This window comes from Bos taurus, chromosome 1 (genome assembly GCF_002263795.3).
Source record: "Bos taurus isolate L1 Dominette 01449 registration number 42190680 breed Hereford chromosome 1, ARS-UCD2.0, whole genome shotgun sequence".
NCBI classification, from domain to species: Eukaryota; Metazoa; Chordata; class Mammalia; order Artiodactyla; family Bovidae; genus Bos; species Bos taurus.
Window position 1 is genome coordinate 139,579,908 of NC_037328.1, and position 20,437 is coordinate 139,600,344.

Below are 20,437 nucleotides of genomic sequence, written 5' to 3' on the forward strand. Positions count from 1 at the left end.
TGGTAATGATAACCCTGTATGTGAGACAGCAAAAGAGACACAGATGTATAGAACAGTCTTTTGGACTCTGTGGGAGAGGGAGGGGGGGATGATTTGGGAGAATGGCATTGAAACATGTATAATATCATATAAGAAATGAATCGCCAGTCCAGGTTTGATGCAGGATACAGGATGCTTGGGGCTGGTGCACTGGGATGACCCAGAGGGATGATACGGGGAGGGAGGTGGGAGGGGGGTTCAGGATGGGGAGCACGTGTACACCCATGGTGGATTCATGTTGATGTATGGCAAAACCAATACAATATTGTAAAGTAATTAGCCTCCAATCAAAATAAATAAATTTAAATTAAAAAAATCATAATTATTTCCTTTAATGATGTGGACTTTTCCTGACCACCAACCCAAACCTCGGGGGTTCTTACACATACGAAGCCGAAGTGTATGTTACCTACTTGCTGACAGGTCGGGGCAGTGTTTGGGAGGCAAAATGGTGCACCATGAAAAGGGCTTTCATTCCTGTGTAAGATGTAATCACCTATAGCTTCAGATCTACAGAGAGGGGACTTCATGGTTCCCTTCCCTGATGACCAGGGAGGGATGAGGGGCTAAGGAGGAGAGGGGAGGTTTGTGAATACTACCAGAGGAGGAAAGAAGGCAAGCAGGTCACCTCAGCTTCTGGGAACTCTGAGAAGGGGACTGCAGACTGGGGGTGTCATGAGAACTTTATGAAACCCTGGAAGTAAAAGATGCAATTTGTTCATCTTTGTGTTTGGTTTTCATTGAGGCCAAAATATTTTACATTGTGTTCTTTGCCAATTCAGTGATCCTCTCCAAAACCTTCTGACGCCTTGGCTTGACTGACTACATGATTATGGTCTATACATATTCCCCACACTGCTTCCTCCAAAATCAATCTTGAGGGTAGTTTCTACATCAAGGGGCAGGTGTTGGTTTATGTCCACCATGAACTTGTGAGTCTAAGGCTGAGCTCCCATACTGTCTGACAATGGAGAGAACCTGCTGGAGTCCAACTCCAGCAACCAGGGATTCAACCTGAAGAGATGGATGGTGCCGGCCAAGGAGACAGCCTCTCAGTTTTCTATGGACTGCCTGTTTATTCCAAGTTTAAGATTCTCTTTTATACTTTTACAAAAACATTAGGCCAGAGGTTTGACATTTTCAGTTCCCCCTCTCCCAGATTTATTATATCCATAAATCACTGTTGCTCTTCAAACGGAGTTCTTGTTTCAGTGATTCTCTTGGAATCAGCCTTATCATCTATTGTCTACCTCCTCTAATGTCCTATAGTTAACTTGTGATTATATTGTAGCTCATGCTACATTCCTCAGTTTACTACTTATCTTCCTAAATCCTGTTTGCCCCTAACATCCTGAGCTCACTATCTCTTAAAAAAGGTTTCTAGCTATCAGATCAGATCAGATCAGTCACTCAGTCATGTCCAACTCTTTGTGACCCCATGAATCACAGCATGCCAGGCCTCCCTGTCCATCACCAACTCCCAGAGTTCACTCAGACTCACGTCCATCGAGTCAGTGATGCCATCCAGCCATCTCATCCTCTGTCATCCCCTTCTCCTCTTGCCCCCAATCCCTCCCAGCATCAGAGTCTTTTCCAATGAGTCAACTCTTTGTATCAGGTGGCCAAAGTACTGGAGTTTCAGCTTTAGCATCATTCCTTCCAAAGAAATCCCAGGGCTGATCTCCTTCACAATGGACTGGTTGGATCTCCTTGCAGTCCAAGGGACTCTCAAGAGTCTTCTCCAACACCACAGTTCAAAAGCATCAATTCTTCGGCGCTCAGCCTTCTTCACAGTCCAACTCTCACATCCATACATGACCACAGGAAAAACCATAGCCTTGACTAGACGGACCTTTGTTGGCAAAGTAATGTCTCTGCTTTTGAATATGCTATCCAGGTTGGTCAGAACTTTCCTTCCAAGGAGTAAGCGTCTTTTAATTTTATGGCTGCAGTCACCATCTGCAGTGATTCTGGAGCCCAGAAAAATAAAGTCTGACATTGTTTCCACTGTTTCCCCATCTATTTCCCATGAAGTGATGGGACCGGATGCCATAATCTTCATTTTCTGAATGTTGAGCTTTAAGTCAACTTTTTCACTCTCCACTTTCACTTTCATCAAGAGGCTTTTGAGTTCCTCTTCACTTTCTGCCATAAGGGTGGTGTCATCTGCATATCTGAGGTGATTGATATTTCTCCCAGCAATCTTGATTCCAGCTTATGTTTCTTCTAGTCCAGCATTTCTCATGATGTACTCTACATATAAGTTAAATAAGCAGGGTGACAATATACAGCCTTGACGAACTCCTTTTCCTATTTGGAACCAGTTTGTTGTTCCATGTCCAGTTCTAGCTGTTGCTTCCTGACCTGCATACAAATTTCTCAAGAGGCAGATCAGGTGGTCTGGTATTTTCATCTCTTTCAGAATTTCCCGCAGTTTATTGTGATCCACACAGCCAAAGGCTTTGGCATAGTCAATAAAGCAGAAATAGATGTTTTTCTGGAACTCTCTTGCTTTTTCCATGATCCAGGGGATGTTGGCAATTTGATCTCTGGTTCCTCTGCCTTTTCTAAAACCAGCTTGAACATCAGGAAGTTCACGGTTCACATATTGCTGAAGCCTGGCTTGGAGAATTTTGAGCATTACTTTACTAGCATGTGAGATGAGTGCAATTGTGTGGTAGTTTGAGCATTCTTTGGCATTGCCTTTCTTTGGGATTGGAATGAAAACTGGCCTTTTCCAGTCCTGTGGCCACTGTTGAGTTTTCCAAATTTGCTGACATATTGAGTGCAGCACTTTCACAGCATCATCTTTCAGGATTTGGAATAGCTCAACTGGAATTCTATCACCTCCACTAACTTTGTTCGTAGTGATGCTTTCTAAGGCCCACTTGACTTCACATTCCAGGATGTCTGGCTCTAGGTCAGTGATCACACCATCATGATTATCTGGGTTGTGAAGATCTTTTTTGTACAGTTCTATGTATTCTAGCCATCTCTTCTTAATATCTTCTGCTTCTGTTAGGTCCATACCATTTCTGTCCTTTATCGAGCCCATCTTTGCATGAAATGTTCCTTTGGTATCTCTGATTTTCTTGAAGAGATCTCTAGTCTTTCCCATTCTGTTGTTTTCGTCTATTTCTTTGCATTGATCGCTGAAGAAGGCTTTCTTATCTCTTCTTGCTATTCTTTGGAACTCTGCATTCAGATGCTCATATCTTTCCTTTGCTACTTTGCTTTTCACTTCTCTTCTTTTCACAGCTATTTGTAAGGCCTCCCCAGACAGCCATTTTGCTTTTTTGCATTTTTTTCCCATGGGGATGGTCTTGATCCCTGTCTCCTGAACAATGTCACGAACCTCATTCCATAGTTCATCAGGCACTCTATCTATCAGATCTAGGCCCTTAAATCTATTTCTCACTTCCACTGTATAATCATAAGGGATTTGATTTAGGTCATACCTGAATGGTCTAGTGGTTTTCCCTACTCTTCAATTTAAGTCTGAATTTGGCAATAAGGAGTTCATGGTCTGAGCCACAGTCAGCTCCTGGTCTTGTTTTTGCTGACTGTATAGAGCTTCTCCATCTTTGGCTGCAAAGAATATAATCAATCTGATTTCAGTGTTGACCATCTGGTGATGTCCATGTATAGAGTCTTCTCTTGTGTTGTTTGAAGAGGGTGTTTGTTATGACCAGTGCATTTTCTTGGCAAAACTCTATTGGTCTTTGCCCTGCTTCATTCCGTTTCTAGCTATAGTGTCTAAAAATTCCTAACTTCTATAAGCTATAGTAAAATATGCTAACTTTACAACATTCTTAAATCTTTAACTTCTAACTATTTTAATTATTTATAAGCCCTAAATTCAGTAAATTCCTTTGCCATAAATATTCTCCCCACAAATAGGCTTCAGATATCAATCCCTCCCATGGCCTCAAGCTACGGCCTATGTGCTCATCCTGGAACACTCTTTTGTAAAAGTCCTTGAACAAATGTCAGTGATTAACTTTATGAATTATTTTCTGAGCACAACTGAAGAAGGCTTTGTGCCTTTTCATGCTCCTCTCAAGAACAATAAGCACCCTAATATTCCTTTTCAGTCAACTCAGCAGAGGAGAGGAAAAGACAAGTCAGAATTACAAGGCCTAACTCCTTCATCCCAGGATCCATGCCTGCGGAATGAGGAGAGGGGGCTGGGGACCATGCCTCCATTTTGTCAGTAATGCCCTATGTGGCTCCCAACAAGAACCCTGCTCTTATTCCTGACCTCCAGCCTGGTCACCCTCTTCAGATCCCTCTGGGCTGGTCCCTGCCTTCCTTCCACACTGGCCACTTGTCTTAACCAGCCACTGCCTGACACTCACCACGGCTGACACCTGTCCTTAGTCCTGGTCACATGCCATGTCAGCAGCCTGCCTCCCTGGCCAACTTCCCAAGAGAAACAGCTGCTATGAAATTCTAAGGCTTCTCACTTTGGAGACTTCCTTTAACTAGGTTTCTTTTTTTAAAAAAGTTTATTTATTTATTTTTAATTGAAGGATAATTGCTCTACAATATTTTGTTGGTTTCTGCTAAACATCAACATGAATCAGCCATATCCTATCTCCTTCCCCATCCCACCCCTCTAGGTTGTTACAGAGCCCTGGTTTGAGTACCCTGAGTCACACAGCAAATTCCTACTGGCTATCTATTTTACATATGGTAGTGTATGTTTCTATGTTACCTTCTTCATGCATTCCACCCTCTCCTTCTTTTCCACCCGTCTTTTCTTAAGTGTGTTCTCTATGTCTGTGTCTCCACTGATGGACTAGCTTTCTTAGAAGAACAACAAGGTAAAATAATTTTAAGTTGTAGCTTTGTCCAGTGCATGATTCAAACCTATTCTGTTGTTGTTGTTTAGTCGCTCAGTCATGTCTGACTCTTTGTGACACCATGGACTGTAGCCCACCAGGCTCTTCTATCCATGGGATTTCCCAGGCAAGAATACTGGAGTGGTAGCCATTTCCTCCTCCTGCGGATATTCCCGACTCAGGGATTGAACCCGTGTTTCCTGCATTGCAGGCAGATTCTTTACCATCTGAGCCTCCAGAGGACATTTAAGGATCTGTGTAATTCTGATGCTTTAAAATTTCATGAGCTAAGTGACCATTATATCTAATACTGTGGGCAAGAATCCCTTAGAAGAAATGGAGTAGCCCTCATAGTCAACAAGAGAGTCCAAAATGCAATACCTGGATGCAATCTCAAAAATCACAGAATGATCTCTGTTCGTTTCCAAGGCAAAACACTCAATATCACAATAATCCAACTCTATGCCCCGACAAGTAATGCTGAAGAAGCTGAAGTTGAATAGTTCTGTGAAGACCTACAAGGCTTTTTAGAACTAAGACCCAAAAAAGATTTCCTTTTCCTTATAGGGGACTACAATGCAAAAGTAGGAAATCAAGAGATACCTGGAGTAACAGGCAAGTTTGGCCTTGGAGTACAAAATGAAGCGGGGCAAAGGCTAAAAGAGTTTTTCCAAGAGAACACACTGGTCATAGCAAACACCCTCTTCCAACAACACAAGAGAAAACTCTACAGGTGGACATCACCAGATGGTCAATACCGAAATCAGTTTGATTATATTCTTCACAGTCGAAAATGGAGAAGCTCTATACAGTCAGCAAAAACAAGACCAGGCGCTGACTGTGGCTCAGATAATGAACTCCTTATTACAAAATTCAGACTTAAATTGAAGAAAGTAGAGAAAACCACTAAACCATTCAGGTATGACCTAAATCAAATCCCTTACAATTATACAGTAGAAGTGACAAATAGACTCAAGGGATTAGATCTAATAGACAGAGTGCCTGAAGAACTATGGATGGAGGTTCATGACATTGTGTAGGAGGCAGTGATCAAGACCATCCCCAAGAAAAAGAAATGCACAAAGGTAAGATGGTTGTCTGAGGAGGCTTTACAAATAGCTGAGAAAAGAAGAGAAGCAAAAGGCAAAGGAGAAAAGGAAAGATATACTCATCTGAATGCAGAGTTCCAAAGAATAGCAAGGTGAGATTAGAAAGCCTTTTTCAGTGATTGATGCAAAGAAATAGAGGAAAACAATGGAATGGGAAAGACTAGAGATCTCTTCAAGAAAATTAGAGATACCAAGGGAACATTTCATGCAAAGATGGGCACAATAAAGGACAGAAATGGTATGGACTTAACAGAATCAGAAGATATTCAGAAGAGGTGGCGAGAATACACAGAAGAACTATACGAAAAAGATCTTCATGACCCAGATAACCACAATGGTGTGATTACTGATCTAGAGCCAGACATCCTGGAATGAGAGGTCAAGTGGGCCTTAGGAAGCATCACTATGAGCAAAGCTAGTGGAGGTAATGGAATTCAACTGAGCTATTTCAAGTCCTAAAAGATGGTGCTGTGAAAGTGCTGCACTCAATATGCCAGCAAGTTTGGAAAACTCAGCAGTGGCCACAGGACTGGAAAAGGTCAGTTTTCATTCCAATCCCAAAGAAGGACAATGCCAAAGAATGTTCAAACTGCTGTACAATTGCACTAATCTCACATGCTAACAAAGTAATGCTCAAAATTCTCCAAGTGAGGCTTCAAAAGTATATGAAGCAAGAATTTCCAGATGTTCAAGCTGGATTTAGAAAAGGCAGAGGAAGCACAGATCAAATGGCCAACATCTAGAAAAAGCAAGAGAGTTCCACAAAAACATCGGCTTCTGCTTTATTGACTACACCAAAGCCTTCAACTGTGTGGATCACAATAAACTGTGGAAAATTCTTAAAGAGATGAGAATACCAGACCACCTGACCTGCCTCCTGAGAAATCTGTATGCAGGTCAGGAAGCAACAGTTAGAATTGGACATGGAACAACAGACTGGTTCCAAATAGAAAAAGGAGTATGTCAAGGCTATATACTGTCACCCTGCTTATATAACTTAAATACAGAGTACATCATGTGAAATGCCAGGCTGGATGAAACACAAGCTGGAATCAAGATGGCTGGGAGAAATATCAATATCATCTCAGATATGCAGATGACACCATCCTTATGGCAGAAAGTGAAGAGGAACTGAAGAGCCTCTTGATGAAAGAGAAAGAGAAGAGTGAAAAAGTTGGCTTAAAGGTTAACATTCAGAAAAACAAATATCATGACATCCGGTCCCATCACTTCAAGGCAAATAGATGGGAAAACAGTGGAAACAGTGACAGACTTTATTTTGGGGGGCTCCAGAATCACTGCAGATGGTGGCTGCAGCCATGAAATGAAAAGACGCTTGCTCCTTGGAAGAAAAGCTGTGACCAACCTAGACAGCATATTAAAAAACAGAGACATTACTCTTCCAGCAAAGGTCCATCTAATCAAAGCTATGGTTTTTCCAGTAGTCATATATGGATGTGAGAGTTGGATCATAAAGAAAGCTGAGTGTCGAAGAATTGATGCTTTTGAACTGTGGTGTTGGAGAAGACTCCTGAGAGTTCCTTGGACTGCAAGGAGATCAACCCAGTCAAACCTAAAGGAAATCAGTCCTGAATACTCATTGAAAGGACTAATGCTGAAGCTGAAACTCCAATCCTTTGGCCACCTGATGCAAAGAACTGACTCATTGGAAAAGACCCTGATGCTGGAAAAGATTGAAGGCGAGAGGAGAAGGGATGACAGAGGATGAAATGGTTGGATGGCATCACTGACACAATGGACATGAATTTGAGCAAGCTCTGGGAGTTGGTGATGAACAGGGAAGCCTGGCATGCTGCAGTCCTTGGGGTTGCAAAGAGTCGGACATGAATGAGCAACTGAACTGTAGGATGGGCACTGAAGTTTTTATTTAATTAATATCCCATCTCCTCCTAAGAAAGATTTGAGGCAGGAATGGCATACATAAATACCTTAATTCAACATTTTATTGACAGATTGAATGCTGCCTCATGCCATGCAGTCCAGGGATCGGGGATGGTGCCGTGAAAATTAGCTTCTGTTCTGGTAGAGCTGATGATGGTCTTAGCCAAGTTTCTTCAAAGTTTACATGACCTTTAAAACTTTTTTTTTAATTTGAGTATAGTTACTTTACAATATGTGTTAGTTTCTACGTTACAGCAAAGTAAATCAGCTATATGTATACATATATCCCCTCCGTTCTGGACTTCCTTCCCATTCAGGTCACCACAGAGCACTGAGTAGAGTTCCCTGTACTATACAATAGGTTTTTATTAGTTACCTATTTTATACACAGAGTGTATATACGTCAATTCCTTTCTCCCAATTCATCCCACCCTTCCTTCCTCTCTTGGTGTCCATACATTTGTTCTCTATGTCAATGTCTCTACTTCTGATTTGCAAATAGATTCACCTGTACCATTTGTCTACATCCCACTCCTGCTGCTGCTAAGTCACTTAAGTCATGTCTGACTCTGTGCGACCCCATAGATGGCAGCCCACCAGGCTCCCCTGTCCCTGGGATTCTCCAGGCAAGAACACTGGAGTGTGTTGCCATTTCCTTCTCCAATGCATGAAAGTAAAAAGTGAAAGGAAAGTCACTCAGTTGTGTCCGACTCTTCATGACCCCATGGACTGCAGCCTGCCAGGCTCCTCTGTCCATGGGATTTTCCAGGCAAGAGTACTGGAGTGGGGTGCCATTGCCTTCTCCCTACATCCCACATATATGTGTTAATATACAATATTTGTTTTTCTTTACTTGACCTTTTGAGGCTAAGTATCTCTAGAAATTCTCTGAGCAATTACTTTTTCTATTTAATGCCTCTTTCAAGAAATCAAGGTCAATTCAGGTATTGATAAAAGCCCTAGGTTCCGTGGTAATTGCTGCTAGCTAACCTCTAGAAGTTGAGATGACCACTTATTCCTATAAGAACTCTTAGTGGCCTCCAGCCTAGCTCTAAGGATAACCCCATTTTTAATAGTGTGTTTTTGTTAACTCAGTTGTTTCAACTGTACACAATTAATAAAAATAATTGGATTTAGAAAGTGTAAAACTCTACATAGCTGATAGTTCTGTATTGTGTAGTGTGAATTCTAATTTGATTGTATGTGGATAAGAAGAAAATGCATGTTCTTTGAGATCTAAAGAGTTAATAGATCTAAAAGAGTTACAGGTTCATTTATTTAGTCACTTAATACATTTATTGTATTTATTCCAGACAGTAGCTGGGTCCTGGAAACCCCAAAATGAACAAGGACACATGTTGTGCCCGCAAGAGCACACAGACAGTTAGGGAGGCCAATAAATGATGATTGTGGGAGCAAATAAGGGGATTCTTTAACTCAGCCCTTGTTGTTATTGGTTAGTCGCTAAGCTGGGTTTGACTCTGCTGCCCCATGAACTGTAACCTGCCAGGCTCCTCTGTCCTTGGGATTTCCCAGGCAAGAAAACTGGAATGAGCTGCCATTTCCTTCTCCAGGGGATCTTCCCCACCTAGGGATCAAACTTGATTCTGCCACATTGGCAGGCAAATTCTTCACTACTGAGCCACCAGGGAAGCCCCTGGGGGTCAGGAAAGTCTTCCTTGAAAATATCATTGTATGCAGTGTCCTGGAAGGTGTGGCTGATGTGAGAAAATTACATGTGATCATTAGCTGAAGTAAAACATGATGTGACTAGAAAGGTGAGCAGGAGACAAATCATGACGGCCTCTCAACCATCCTAAAGATTATGGATTTATCATGAAAAGATGGAAGGTTTTAGACATGAGGTGGATTGTCTTTTCTAAGTTAACTAATAATTTTTTGACTGCACTAGATCTTCTTGCTGTGTGTGGGCTCTCTAGTTTTAGTTAGCAGGGGCTACTGTCTAATTGGGGTGCATGGGGTTCTCATTGTAGGGACTTCTCTTGTTGCTCAGCACAGGCTCTAGAGCTCAGGCTCAGTAGTTGTGGTGCACAGGTTTAGTTGCCCTGAAGCATGTGGGAGATGCCTGAACCAGGGATGGAACCTGGGTCCCCTGCTTTAGCAGGCAGATTCCCAACCATTGGACCACCAGGGAAGTCCCTGGGATGTCTTTTAGAATGATATCTCTGGCTATAGTGTGGAGAGTTACTTGGAGATAAGGAAGCCTAGAGGTGATGTAATCTTGGTGAGAGAAGATGGCAGTCATGGTGAAGGAAAGACAAGGCATTGGCAGAGGTAGACAATATCAAAGACATTTAATATTCAACACGTTGCTGAAAAACCAACACTCGGATTCTGCAACAAGTGCAGGACTATCTTTTCCTGAACTTTATAAGACTTGCTGTGTTGCCAGCTTCAGTTTAGAGATTCCCCGTACTGGGACACCTCTTGGGTTGACTCAGGTTAAGCTGGCTGGATCAGGCTTTCTGTATTTTCTTTGCCAGCATCAGAAATCTGAGAGTATTGTTCTGGAGCTGGCCAAGAACTTGAGGCTGGGCCAGAGAAGGTGGCTATATGGCAGGCCCTCCATGACTTGCCTTCTGTGATAATCTTGAGAGGTAGTGTGGTGTAGTAGGAAGAACACTAAGTTAGGAAACAGGATAAGGGGGCGACAAAGGATGAGATGGTTGGAAGGCATCACTGACTGAGTAGGCATGAGTTTGAGCAAACTCTGGGAGACAGTGAAGGACAGGGAAGCCTGGCATGCTGTAGTCCATGGGTCACAAAGAGTTGGACACGCTTAGCAACTAAACAACAACAACAGAGAGTCTCAGAGTAAGTCCTGATTGTGTTACTTGGCTTCTGATTTTTGTCTAATTACTTAACCCTGTGGTCTTTGTGTCCTCATTTGTCCAAAGAAAAGACTGAGTAAGAGGATATAGGTAATTATGAGGTTGCTTTCAACTCCTTTGGTCCAGAATTCCATGAGCTCACTGCCTGCTTTGAAAGGCATTAGGAATGTTTAGGGACTACTTTTTAGAACCAGATCTTCCTGCCCAATTAAAGCCGTTGTAATACTCTGGCCCCAGAAAGGCTCATGAGAGGGCCATTCTGGGAAAGGATGTGAAGGTTCTTATTTCTTTGCAATTTTAGGAGGTATTGCCTGGTTTTCCTACTTTGATCCCAGGGAAATAGAAACTTCTGTGCATTGGCAGAGTGGAGACCTGTTTGAGCCTGGAAATGGCTTTATCATTTCTTAACTTTAAGTTTCTTTCTTTAACCAGGACTCAGTGTTTAAATGGTTTAGAATGTTATTTGTTCTGATGGAGGAAAAGTTTTTAATCTACTTTTATTAGTTGGTTCAGAACTGAAGTAAGGCATACTTATAAGGTCATAAAAGCAGAAAAGACATAATTTAGTTCAAATTTTCTAGTTGCTTACATATATAGTCTGAATTTTCCTTGATAGCTCTATAGGTCTGCAATATGCTTTGGGTATAGAACAGTATTAAACATATAATTAAGCAGTATTACTAATTAGTTGTATTTTCTTAGGAGTAAGAGTGATGAAAATATGTCTTTGATTTTATAATATTCCAAGGACTTGAAATAAAATGCATGAAATAAGTAGGCATTGCTCAGTTATCATATCTTTGCTATTGATGTTTTCTCAATAAATTGATATTCTTAGTTTTGGTAAACATGCATTTATTATAGCTTGCTTAATTTCTATTTATTTTTTTAACTAAAATTTTTTATAGTTTTAAATTTTTATGCCATTTTAAAAGTTGCTTTCCATTTACAGTTATTACCAAGTACTGGCTATATAGTTTGCTTAATTTTTAGATTCAACTTAAAACTTATGTGAATTTATGTTTTTATTTAATTTCTGTTTGTGGATTTAAGGAAGAAGAGGAAGAGACAGCAGCGGAAGAGGTACAGTAGCATATTTCACAGTTGTGTTGTGCTTAACAGAAGCATCTTTTAGGTGAGAGAATTGCAGCTTTTCCAACATTTCTCCATGTTCATGATACAGAGAAGCTGACTCAACCCACATTCCCAGAAAGTCCTCCTTTAGCCTGCCAAGAAGAGAAATAAAATAAGTTGGAGATACATTTGGAGGTGAATGGAGAAACAGGGGCTCTGAAGCCTTCACCTCTTGTGGTGAAGGTGTTATCAGTGAAGTCAGGCCAGGCCGGACCAAATCCTTCAGTGGTGATGCCTTCTCCCTTTTTCCTTCCCACCCCATTGAATAGCGCACCGTTTATGCTGCTTGTGTGGTTCTCATGGGTGTTACTTGATGGCCTCCTCTTTACCTTGTTGGTGAGTGAGGAATTCCCTCCCTCTGGTTATGGGAATGGCAGACACACAACTGGACCACTCACTGGACAAGTGAGATGGACAGGGCTTATTTTATTTTCTTAATTAATTAATTAATTTTAACTGGAGGATAATGACTTTACAATATTGTGGTGGTGTTTGCCATACATTGACATGAATTAGCCACAGGTATGGACAGGGTTTACTATTCACATGTGCTCCCGGGGGATAAGGTCATCTACACAGGGCAGGGCCACACGGGGTAGGGTCCCTTGGGAACAGTGTGAACAACCAGGGCTGCGGGAGGCAGGTTGTGTAGAATCAAGAGGGTGGGGTGTCCCCGAGTCCACACGGGGGACATGGTTGGCCTGATTGAGTAATTCTGGGGTGAAAGCAGGCACAGTATCTGGTCCCTTGATACCGAGGGCTGCTTGGGTGAGAGACCTAATTTGTGGGATCAGAGCAGGAGGGGAGCCAGTGGTCAGGCCATTGTAAGTTTTCCCAATTTTACCAGTGTTAAGGCAGCGGATAATACTGAGTCTTAATTGTAGTCTTGCACCATGGTGTGTACCTTAGACACCAGGAGGTTTAAACATGCAGCTCATCATTTAGTGTCTGGAAGACATGTGACATAGGTAAGTAACCACATGGTTCCAGGATTTCTAGTGTGGATCTATCCAGGGGGAGCATTACCATTTGTGTGTGTGTGGTTTTTTTTTTTTTTTTTTGGAACATAGTTGATTTACGGTGTTATGTTAGTTTCAGATGTGTAACAAAGTGATTCATGTGGGATTCTTTTCCCTTACACGTTATTATAAAATATTGAGTAGAATTCCCTGTGCTATGCAATCATTACTGAGCCGGTGCACCACAACTAAGACCCAGAGCAGGCAAATAAAATAATAATAATAATGATAAAAAAAGAGTTGCACAAAGTAAGAAGTATTACATAAGTGAGTACTGAGGATACAAGTACATTTAAAACAATGAAAGAAAAGTTATAAAACAATATTAGTGATATTAAGGATAAAATTTAAAGGAATGAAATATATCCTCTGTAACATATAATTTAAACTATTATTGGGCTGGCCAACATGTTTATTTACAGGATCTATGCTCAAATAATAACCAACATTCCTAGGGAGACCTCATGTCTCATATTTGGAGCTGGGAGTTATTTGAACAAATGAAGAATTTAATTAAAATGTTAAATCACAGAAATGTAGAGACCTTAAACATTTATTTTAACTTGAAATATACAGATGTGTATTTACTGCCAAGTTTTTGGATACAGGACAAAAATAGCTTCTTTAAAAAATAGTCCAATGACTAGAACTACCTTCTGTCTTCCTAACATAATCAGTAGTCTGTCTAGAAATTCCAGTTTTGGTTTCTTTCCTTTTGGGTTTCAGGAGTCCTCCTTAGCACCCAAGCTTTTCGACACTTCATTTGATGACAGACATATGTTGGTCTTTTCAAAGTATTCCATTAACTTTACATGGGAAAAAAGTTATTTTCATGTTCATATATCATTGGATTCCATGGTGCTTATTTTTTTAAAAGATTTTTTGATGTGTACCATTTTTGAAGTCTTTATTGAATTTGTTACAATATTGCTTTTGTCTTATGTTTTGGTTTTTTGGCCTCAAGGCACGGTAATCTTAGCTTTTTGACTAGGAATTGAACCTGTACCCCCAGAATTGGAAGGCAAAATCTTAACCACTGCACCAGGGAAGTCCCTGTGATATTTATTTAAGTTGTGTAATTACAATAAGACTGACTTGGATATACCAGCATGGGAACAAACATAACCCACCCTGGTAAATGAAGACTTTGGTGGGTGGTGATACCAAACCTACTACTTGTAAGCACTCACCATGCCGTCATCAACCAGTGTGATTTAAAAGAGAGAACACAGGCTCCTGCATTGCAGGCAGACTCTTTACCGTCTGAGCCACCAGGGAAGTCCAGGCTTCAGTGGAGGTTCTCAAAGTGGGTTTCCAGAGCAGAAGCAGCTGCCTCACCTGGGAACCTCTACAAATACATGTTTTCAGGCCTGGCCCCAGATCTATAAGGTCAGAAGCCCTGAGTTGGAGCCAAGAAGATTGTTTTGAGAAGCTCTTCAGGTGATTCTGATGCTCTATCAAGGCTGAGAACACAGGTTCTAAGTGACCCAAGGGTTGCCACGTAGAGGTCAAGGGCAAGAACTCCTACTGTTTTGATTCTGGTAATTGCTGCTGTTGTTCAGTCACTTAGTTGTGTCCGGCTGTTTTCGACCCCAGGGACTATAGCAAGCCAGGCTTTCCTGTCCTTCATTATCTCCCAGAGTTTGCTCAGACTCATGTCCATTGCGTCGATGATGCATCTTCATTGTGGGGATTCAGGATTGAAAGGAAAGAGGGATCACTCAGAGGTAAAAACAGCTGATCAGAGCCTCCAACTGTTTGGGGCAGAGCCTTTTTCTCTGCCGTCCTTCCTGTACCCATAAAGGAAAACACTGGCAACGGGAAAGGAAAAGAAATAGCAGCTATATTCCAATAAAAATTAATTAAAAAGTACAAATGCTAATCAGAGAGCTAAATTAAAATTGAAAACTCAAGGATAGAATATTTACCAAAAGTCACATGTATTGTCTAGGTATTTCAGTGGAAGGTCATTCACATTAAAGGAGGTCCCAAGTGTCATAAGAAACTCCTCCCCAAAACTTATGCTGATTTTTAAAATTGCAAATAATTCATGACATTTATAGAAAGTATATTGTTTATAATGCTTTTCAGTTCAGTTAAGTTCAGTCACTAAGTGGCGTCTGACTCTCTGCGACCCCAGGGACTGCAGCACGCCAGGCCTCCCTGTCCATCACCAACTTCTGGAGCTTACTCAAACTCATGTCCATTGAGTTGGTGATGCCATCCAACTATCTCACCCTCTGTCATCCCCTTCTCCTCCTGCCTTCAATCTTCCCCAGAATCAGGGTCTTTCCTGATGCTCTTTGCATCAGGTTGCCAAAGTACTGGAGCTTCAGCTTCAGCAACAGTCCTTCTAATGAATATTCAGGATTTATTTCCTTTAGGGTTGATTGGTTTCATCTCCTTGTAGTCCAAGGGACTTTCAAGAGTTTCCTCCAGCAACACGATTTTAAAACATCACTTTTTCAGTGCTCAGCCTTCTTTAGCTCAGCTTGTAATAAAAGGTCCATTTAATTTCAAACACAATATTTATTTTACATGAGGAACTTGTGTAAGAAACTCCTCCCCAAAACTTTTGCTGATTTTTAAAATTGCAAATAATTCATGACATTTATATAAAGTTTAGATAATACAGAGAAAAATAGAAACTAAAAATAGTTTATAACCCCATTACACAGAGAGACCCACTAGTTACACACTCATACACACACACACATGTATTTATCAAACCTTAATGGATACTCTTCTGTAATCTACTTTTATTCATGTAATTAAGCCATATATTTTACAGGGATGGTAAATATAGGTCTGTTTCATTATTTTAATATTATTTTATCAAATGCATCCCTATTATTGGACCTAAAAGTTACTTTTAGCCTATTCTATACAGTGAATTTTCATTACCTGTATGTTATATCTTTCCAATAATAAATTTTCATTCCTCTCTTGCTAGGCAAGCTTCCATTTTAAAAATCCCATTTTTATGTATAAAAATAAGACAAACAGATTATTAATTTGCAAGTGGTTTCAGATTATTTATGTAGGTTGCTGATAACTTTGGATTCAAGAAATTACTTTGTATAACAAAATATAGCCAGCTTACAAGTTTAAATCTTCATCAAAATTCTGACAAAATTCTATTTGCTGAGATTCTTTTTGTATTTTATTCTTCCAACTGCTTTCTGAATTTTTAAAGGTAATTGTATTAGAACAATCTGTTAATACAAGTAAAGACTATATGCTTAAGAGGAATCATGAAACTCATTAGAATTAATGTATTGCCAGCAGAACCATCCCAGGGTGAAGGGTCTCTGTTTAGGAAGGTGATGTCTGTATGTGTGTATATGTGGTGGGTGTATGTGTGGGGTGTGGTGGGTGCATGTGTGGGGTGTGTTGGGAGGGTATGTGTGTGTTGTCTGTTGAATGTGTGGTGGTTTGTGTATGTTGGGTGTGTGTGTGGTGGGTGTATGTGTGCGGTGAGTATGTGTGTGAGGTGTGTATGTGTGGGGTATGTGTGTTCTGTGTGTGTGTTGGGTGTGTATGTGTGTGTGGTAGGTGTACATGCAGGGATTGTGTAGGGGATTATGTGTGTGGTGTGTGTGGGGTATGTATGTGATGTGTTTGTGGGGTATGTGTGTGGTGTGTGTATGTGTTGGGCTTGTATGTGTGTGTGGTGGGTATATATGTGGGGTGTGTATGTGTGGCAGGTGTGTGTGTTGTGTGTGTGGTATGGGTATGTTGTGTGTGTGTGTTCGATGGGGTGTGGGAGGCCCTGACCTCTAGTCTGATATTTTACATTCTTCCTCACTGTATCTGTTGACCCTTACACTTCTCCATAACGGTGTAATTTTTGTTAAAGACAAAAGAAGTAACCACAGAAGGAGCAGAAGGGGAAGCAGAGGGAGAGGAAGCTGAAGAAGAAGAAGAGGAACCAGGAGAAGAAGAAGAAGAAGGAGACGAGGAAGAAGAGTCTTAGGCCTTTTCATGCTCTACTTTTCCACTTGTCCAGGTAGCCACATTGTTCTGGGGTTGAAGGCTTGTTTATTACTGTCTGCCGTCTAGACCACATTTCACTTAGTGAGGGAGGTAGATTCCAATTCGACCTGTTTGTCTGTCTTCCCAAGGCCCTGGGCTGCCCCTTCTTGGAGCTGCCGGGCTGGTTAACTTTCCTGGACCTGTTTCTTGGGCACCAGGGCAAGGAAGGCTGTGGTTGATACAATTTCTAGTAAAAAGTGTGACTTTCAGGTGAGGACGTTTGTGTTGCACCTGCTGCTGCTTCTCCCTCTTTATTTAAGTGAAAACACAGGAAGTATTCTGTTCTCAGCATCTATCACATGAACTCCTTTACACATCTGTGGGGGAATTTACAATAGATGTTCATAACAATGGCGATAAATTATCAATACAACCTAAAAAACCCACAAAGCTAGCTGCCCATGAAAAAAAATAATTGCCAGATTCAATAAGTACTTGATATTACTATTCATTGATTTATATTAAAACATCCATTTATTCAATATTAGCCAGAGCACTCATGTAGAAACAGTTTGGAATAAGGTGAACTCACTTTAGGTATCTTTGACAAATATGCTTACTACCTTGTAATTTTAAACTTCTATTGACAATGAAGAAGAATTATGTGGTTCTTAACAGTTTGGTGAGTTCACCCTTTTGTTGTTCAGTCGCTCAGTCATGTCCGACTGTTTGCGACCCCATGGACTGCAGCATGCCAGGCCTCCCTGTCCATCACCAACTCCCAGAGCTTGCTCAAACTCATGTCCATCGTGTCAGTGATGCCATCCAACCATCTCATCCTCTGTCATCCCTTCTCCTTCTGCCCTCAATCTTTCCCAGCATCAGGGTCTTTTCCAATGAGTCAGGTCTTCGCATTAGGTGGCCAAAGTATTGTCCAACTCTTTGAAACCCCATAGACTGTAGCCCTCCAGGCTCCTCTGTCCATGGGATTATCCAGGCAAGAATACTGGAGTGGGTTGCCATTCCCTTCTCTAGGGGATCTTCCTGACCCAGGGATCGAATCCAGGTTTCCTGCATTGCAGACAGATTCTTTACTGTCTGAGCCCCAGGGAAGCAAATCTAGCCCATCATTTGATGCTTTCCCAAGTGCTTTCTTTCATTTTGCGACCACACAGTCCTCCACTTTAGGGCCAAATGATGATCAATTTGGAAGTGATCTCATTTCTTTATTTTTAATTTTCTTCTAAGTAGAAGAAAAAAGTTACAATTGAGAAGTCAGTCTGATTAGTGTCCCTAATCCCATTTCTTAGGAATGGATTAGGACTCAATTTTGAAAAAAATGAAGACTGGCAAGTTAACTTTTAGAATTCTATCTGAAGAATGATAGAAAAGGAAAATATGCTGATATTTACAGCAACCTTCCCCTCAACAGTAAAAGACTCATAAATACAGTTAAATGCATTTCTATTCACTCTGCTTGTAAAGTCTTTTAAAATTATGCAATTTAATGTGATACTTATAAAAATATTGAATATGAAATGACACAGCTGAAAGAGAATCCTTCAGTAGCCAGATGGCTCTATAGACTGATTAAAAAAAAAACAAAACCTATGGCAAGGCCATTTTACCTGTTTCTCTGATGATGAGATGGTTGGATGGCATCACTGACTCAATGGACATGAGTTTGAGCAAGCTTTGGGAGTTGGTGAAGGACAGGGAAGCCTGGCATGCTGCAGTCCATGGAGTTGCAAACAGTTGGACATGACTTAGTGACTGAACAACAACCCGATGCCTTCTAGTTTGGAATTTAGTTCATAGAAGTTTGTCGTGAGGTCAAAATGCCTGGCAGGGAAGGCAAGAATCGCTTTCCTAAATTGCATCTCTGACCCCCAGAGAGATCCTATGTCCTTGAAAATGCAACTTGAAATGCATGGCATGGCGCATTTCACTGGGCAAACCATTCAGTGTCTAAAAGCAAACCATCTCATAGCTCATGCGTATGCCAGGCATTTTGCTTGAAGAAATGGTCCTAGGGAGAATACGGCGGTGAATGGAACTACGAAAGATTTCTCATTTCTTATATTTGAAATTGATGCTAAGTTGATGCCCCAGGAGAAACAGTCTATAGTCTGAGACTGAGTTCTGTCTCCTAACGGGATGCTGCTTCATGCTGTCTCTAGTCTAGCTGTTTGCTCCTCCCTTGCTTCCCCCCCACCCCCAGGACTAAGCTGTAAGTTCAGTCTCTCCATTTTTCATGAAAATGCAATGGGGAAACTGTAATGGAAGATGCCAGCTTCCCTCTGATGTTTGATAGGTTAGTACGGAGAAAGGATATAAACCTCGGCTAGTTTTCTACAAGAAAAATTTAGTTTCCTTTTTTTGCCCTTGATGAGTAGTAGTTTCTAGAATAAAAGGCAGTTCGACTCTCGATTGGAGAAGGAAATGGCAACTCATTCCAGTATTCTGGCCTGGAGAATTCCATGGACAGAGAGGACCCTGGCAGGCTGCAGTCCATGGGGCTGCTAAGAGTCGGACATGACTGAGTGACTCCCCTTTCACTTTTCACTTTCATGCATTGGAGAAGGAAATGGCAACCCACTCCAGTATTCTTGCCTGGAGAATCCCAGGGACAGGGGAGCCTGGTGGGCTGCCATCTATGGGGTTGCATAGTCGGACACGACTGAAGTGACTTAGCAGCAGCAGCAGCAGCAGCAGCAGCAGAGCGACTTTCACTTCACTTCTCTTGATAAATAATTAAGTTTGTGGTAAACATTCTCTGTCTCTCTTTAATTTTCATCTCCCTAATATCTTCCCTTTCTTTTAGGAAACCCAAACCATGAAGCACCATTTCATCTGTCTCCCCACAAACTGAATTCAATGAAACGCTTTGGCCTGAAGCTAGCACACCTCTGTCAGGATGTCCAGGGTTCACCGGGGAATTGTATGATATGATGCGATTAGATCTCCACACATGTATTTACTTAATCATATCGACATGAAATCAAATGTGAAGACAGCCCACACATACCTTCACGGGCCTGACATTTGTGGCCTTTGCTTAAATTTTTTTTGCTTTGCATGAATAGTCCTTCTCACTAATACCCTGAAAAAAAAATTACAAAATATAGAACTTCTCTTTGTGATAAGACAAAAGTACTTCTTTGTATGTGCCTTACGCTACTTTTCTCAGAATTAGCTTTGAAGATGAAGAACTTTCCAGAGAACAACCATACAAATAAAGTTGAATAACAAATATCTTGTCCCAAGGAGTGGATTTTTCATCTCTAGCCTCTCCATGTACAGCCTGGCTCAGTCTGTCTGTAGTGGGGGGCGGGGGCTGGTCCTGGATCCTTGGCAGAACTTTTCTGTGCCCTCTGGGATGGATGCTTTTGTTGCATCGACGTCATTGGTCCATGTTTTCCAATGACACTGATTGTCTCGTTATGTCCTATTTTGTATTATTTGCACCACTGTGTACCTTGTCTCCCAAGCCTTGTTTAAATGTCGCTGCTGTCCACGTGTGTAGGGATCTTGAGGCAGACAAATAAATTTGCCACCCCAGT

At 41.3% G+C, this 20,437-nt stretch overlaps 1 protein-coding gene across 2 annotated transcripts in view; it reads left to right on the forward strand.

Annotated features, from left to right (window-relative positions):
* The window catches only part of SH3BGR (SH3 domain binding glutamate rich protein), a 71,219-nt gene extending 51,090 nt beyond the window's left edge, over nt 1-20,129 (forward strand). Inside the window, exons 6-8 of one of the 2 annotated variants that reach the window (NM_001243326.1) lie at nt 11,800-11,829; nt 16,759-16,908; nt 19,699-20,127. In NM_001243326.1, the coding sequence (NP_001230255.1) occupies nt 11,800-11,829; nt 16,759-16,875 (147 nt within the window). In that variant the 3' untranslated portion in view covers nt 16,876-16,908; nt 19,699-20,127. Of the gene's footprint in view, nt 1-11,799; nt 11,830-16,758; nt 16,909-19,698 lie in introns of both variants that reach the window. The other variant, XM_005201971.5, reaches the window with a different exon arrangement.
* Nucleotides 20,130-20,437: the final 308 nt, after the last annotated feature.